Source organism: Solanum pennellii, chromosome 12 (assembly GCF_001406875.1).
Source record: "Solanum pennellii chromosome 12, SPENNV200".
Lineage (NCBI taxonomy): Eukaryota > Viridiplantae > Streptophyta > Magnoliopsida > Solanales > Solanaceae > Solanum > Solanum pennellii.
This window is the reverse complement of record NC_028648.1, coordinates 48,177,953-48,181,104: the sequence shown is the minus strand read 5'-3', so window position 1 is coordinate 48,181,104 and position 3,152 is coordinate 48,177,953. Positions and strand designations below refer to the sequence as shown.

The following is a 3,152-nucleotide window of genomic DNA, read 5'->3' as shown; positions in this document are numbered from 1 at the left end:
AAGGAAAAATTACTGAAATACACGTCTTATATTTTTCTTATTTCCAATATCCCCTTCTATTTCTAAAAACCTCTAAAAATTTCTTATTTCTTTAGTGTATCTAAGCTACATATTAATGTATCTGAGCCAGTATTTAATGTATCTGAGCTACATATATGTATTTGATTTATTTTAAAATATATCTGAGATAGTTTTAATGCATTTGAGCTACATAATATGTATCCGAGCTAGTTTTTAATGTATCCAAGCTACATATTATGTGTCCGATTTATGTTATGATGTATCTGAGATACTCTTTAATGTATCCGAACTACATATTATGTATTCGGTTTGTGTTACTTTTTTAAGGGATAAATGTAATTACAAACTCAAGAGGGATATATTTTAATTTAATGTTAAAACTATGTGACTCCTAAAATTTATCTTATTTAAAAATCACTCTCTCAAGTCATATTTAATGGGTGAATTGAGCGGGTCGATGACAAATGGGCCTAAATTGTTGGCACTAGACAATGTATAAGGTCACTTTAATACCATATTTACTCAGACAAACGTCATGAATATTCAAACCGACCTCATTCTACCTTTTTAGAAGGTCAAATAGGTTGTTTCATCACACCATAGGTTTTCATGATCAACTCGTCGACTCAATCTCATTCATGAAGTTTTAGTCCCATTAACCTCTCTAGAGCAGTTCATATGCTCAAGAACCCATTTTTATGAGATTTCTACTTTCTAGTTTCCCCAATATTGAAATTTAAGCTAAGGTTAACAATTTCATGCTAGAAAATCAAATTCAATAATAATAATAATAATAATAATAATAATAATAATAATAATAATAATAATAAATATATATATATTAAAAAGAATGTAAATCATGCAGAAATACCCTAATTTTACATTCTGCCCCAATAATAATTAACCTATGGTTCAACTCATAAAGTTCCACAAAGAACTCACCCTTTGATTTTATGGAGAAAATGACTAGCAGTTAAAAAGAATGGATTGAAATCACTTGAGAGAAAAACCAAGTCTTAAAAAAATTACACTTGGAGTTCTCTGATCGAATATTCTGAGTTATGACCAAGATCAGGTGGAATACTGACTTAAGCATTCGGTTGCTATAGAACCCATCCTATGGTATAACGAAGTTATATGACTTTGCTACCTTCTATAGTGAAACCCCATTTTGTTCATTTTTATTTGTTGAGTCAGTTCTTAACCCGCGGGGACCTAGCAATTGAATTAGGAACTTATTATGACTGTTTTCTAAAGTTTTATTGTTCTTGAAATGATTAGTTCAGAATTGTTTGCTTCTTGACTGGTTCTTTTACAAGTTGGAGTTTTCCATGGGGCAAGCGTTTAGACTAGCCCCAAAGCTTATCCTGGCTTTCCATCTTCAGTAATTGCTTATTGTAGTTCTAACTTTTAGGTACTCAACTGGCTCTGAAACTCAGATGGGTAAAAACCTGTAATCCCCATTTTGGAATGCATAAATGATTACTTCATTCAGTATAATGCATCCAATTCACATGTAAAGTACATGTTACAATACAATACAATAAATCTATGGATCAACTTCTTGAATTGCAGTTTGTATATTGTGAGATTTGTTATATAATAAAGAAAATTTGAATCATATTACTATGTTATATCATTACATAAAGTCTCTTCATTGGGAATAATATAGATCACAGTCTGGAACCTTGATCTGCTTGAGAAAACTGCTGCCTCAATACCCTTCTCATGACTTTATTTGTTGCTGTTCTTGGAAGGGAAGGGAGAGGAACAATACTCGAAACCTGCACATATTGTTGTATTTAGATGAGACAATATATCCTAACAAACATACAACCTTTCAGGCCTATGATATACCTTGAACAATGGGTTCAACTTCCTCTGCAAAGCTGTGTTGAAAGAAATCAACAAATTGACCAACTTTTGCTCCAAGTTATCTGAATCCTTGAACACGACTGCAATTACCAACTTCTCAGGCCCACCAGCAGCAGGTGGTACTCCAACTGCTGCTGTCTCTAGAATATTTTCATCTACTACATTGCATATGCGCTCAATCTCAAGTGAACTCACCTGACAAAGCGGAATAGCAGAACTCTTAGGAAAGGAAGCAATCCAGTATAAGTGGAATGCCTGGCAACTCAATGCCCATTCATATGCATAGTTTACATGGATCTTAATACTAAACAGATACTTTCGGATTAAATTTTGAGGCTACATGCAGACCTTTATACCCCCTAGGTTCATTGTATCATCTGCACGGCCATGTGCATGGTAATATCCTTTGGAAGTACGTTCAAAAACATCCCCGTGTCTTCTTAGAACCTGCGATACAAATGGTGCCAAACAAGATATTAGTAAAACTGAAATAGCTTAGACTACAGGATAATAATATGCATTACCTTTCCATTCAAAACAGGCATTCCTTTGAAGTAGATCTCATTATGGTCCGCGTTCAGCAGTGTACTTGAAGCTCCAAACATGAGAGGACCAAGGGCCAATTCACCAATCCCAGGAACATCTGATGGCTAAACAAAAGAAAAATAATAGCTAAAATGTCCCAAAGAGTGGAGAGAATGAGCTACTGTCTCCCTACTGGTTATGGGAAATTCTCTCGTCATGAGCTAGACTATGGGATTGATTGAGACTCGAGTTTCATTTTTTAAACATGATATCAAAATCAGGCCTATTCCTATTCTTGGTTCACCCAGTCGACCTTATATTATACTATCCATGTCCACGCACTGGATATCCAGTCATGGGCGTGCAGGCAGAGGGGATATTAAGTTCCCAGCATTTGATGAGGGAACTATGTTGTCTCCTTATATAGTCTTGGCAAAACCTGATGAGGCCAAGCTTTGTCAAGCCATTACTATAAGCCAAGAAAAGGGAGTTCACGTACCTTAAAGGCTTGTTCATGAAGATGGAATCTTTGGGTCGAGTTATGGAGAAGTGAAGCTGAAGAAAGGAAAATCTCAAATTGGATCCCAGAAAGCTTTTGGAAGTGCTGATGCAGCATCAGAATTATCTGGTGCAGAGTACCATGTCCTATAACGACCCTCACAGTCATTTTGTGATTTCTGTACATTTTGACTATTATGCGCTATTTGTGGTCTTGGGGGGGGGGGGGTCCA

The 3,152-nt window shown here is 35.4% G+C and overlaps 1 protein-coding gene across 1 annotated transcript in view; it reads right to left on the bottom strand.

Moving 5' to 3' along the window:
* Positions 1–1,492: 1,492 nt before the first annotated feature.
* The window catches only part of LOC107007219 (probable acyl-activating enzyme 17, peroxisomal), a 19,094-nt gene continuing 17,434 nt past the window's right edge, over positions 1,493–3,152 (bottom strand). The window contains exons 11-14 of the mRNA XM_015205742.2: positions 2,421–2,546; positions 2,245–2,343; positions 1,879–2,091; positions 1,493–1,805 (exon numbers count right to left, since the gene is read on the bottom strand). Coding sequence (XP_015061228.1) covers positions 1,695–1,805; positions 1,879–2,091; positions 2,245–2,343; positions 2,421–2,546 — 549 coding nt within the window. The 3' untranslated portion in view covers positions 1,493–1,694. The remainder of the gene's footprint in view (positions 1,806–1,878; positions 2,092–2,244; positions 2,344–2,420; positions 2,547–3,152) is intronic.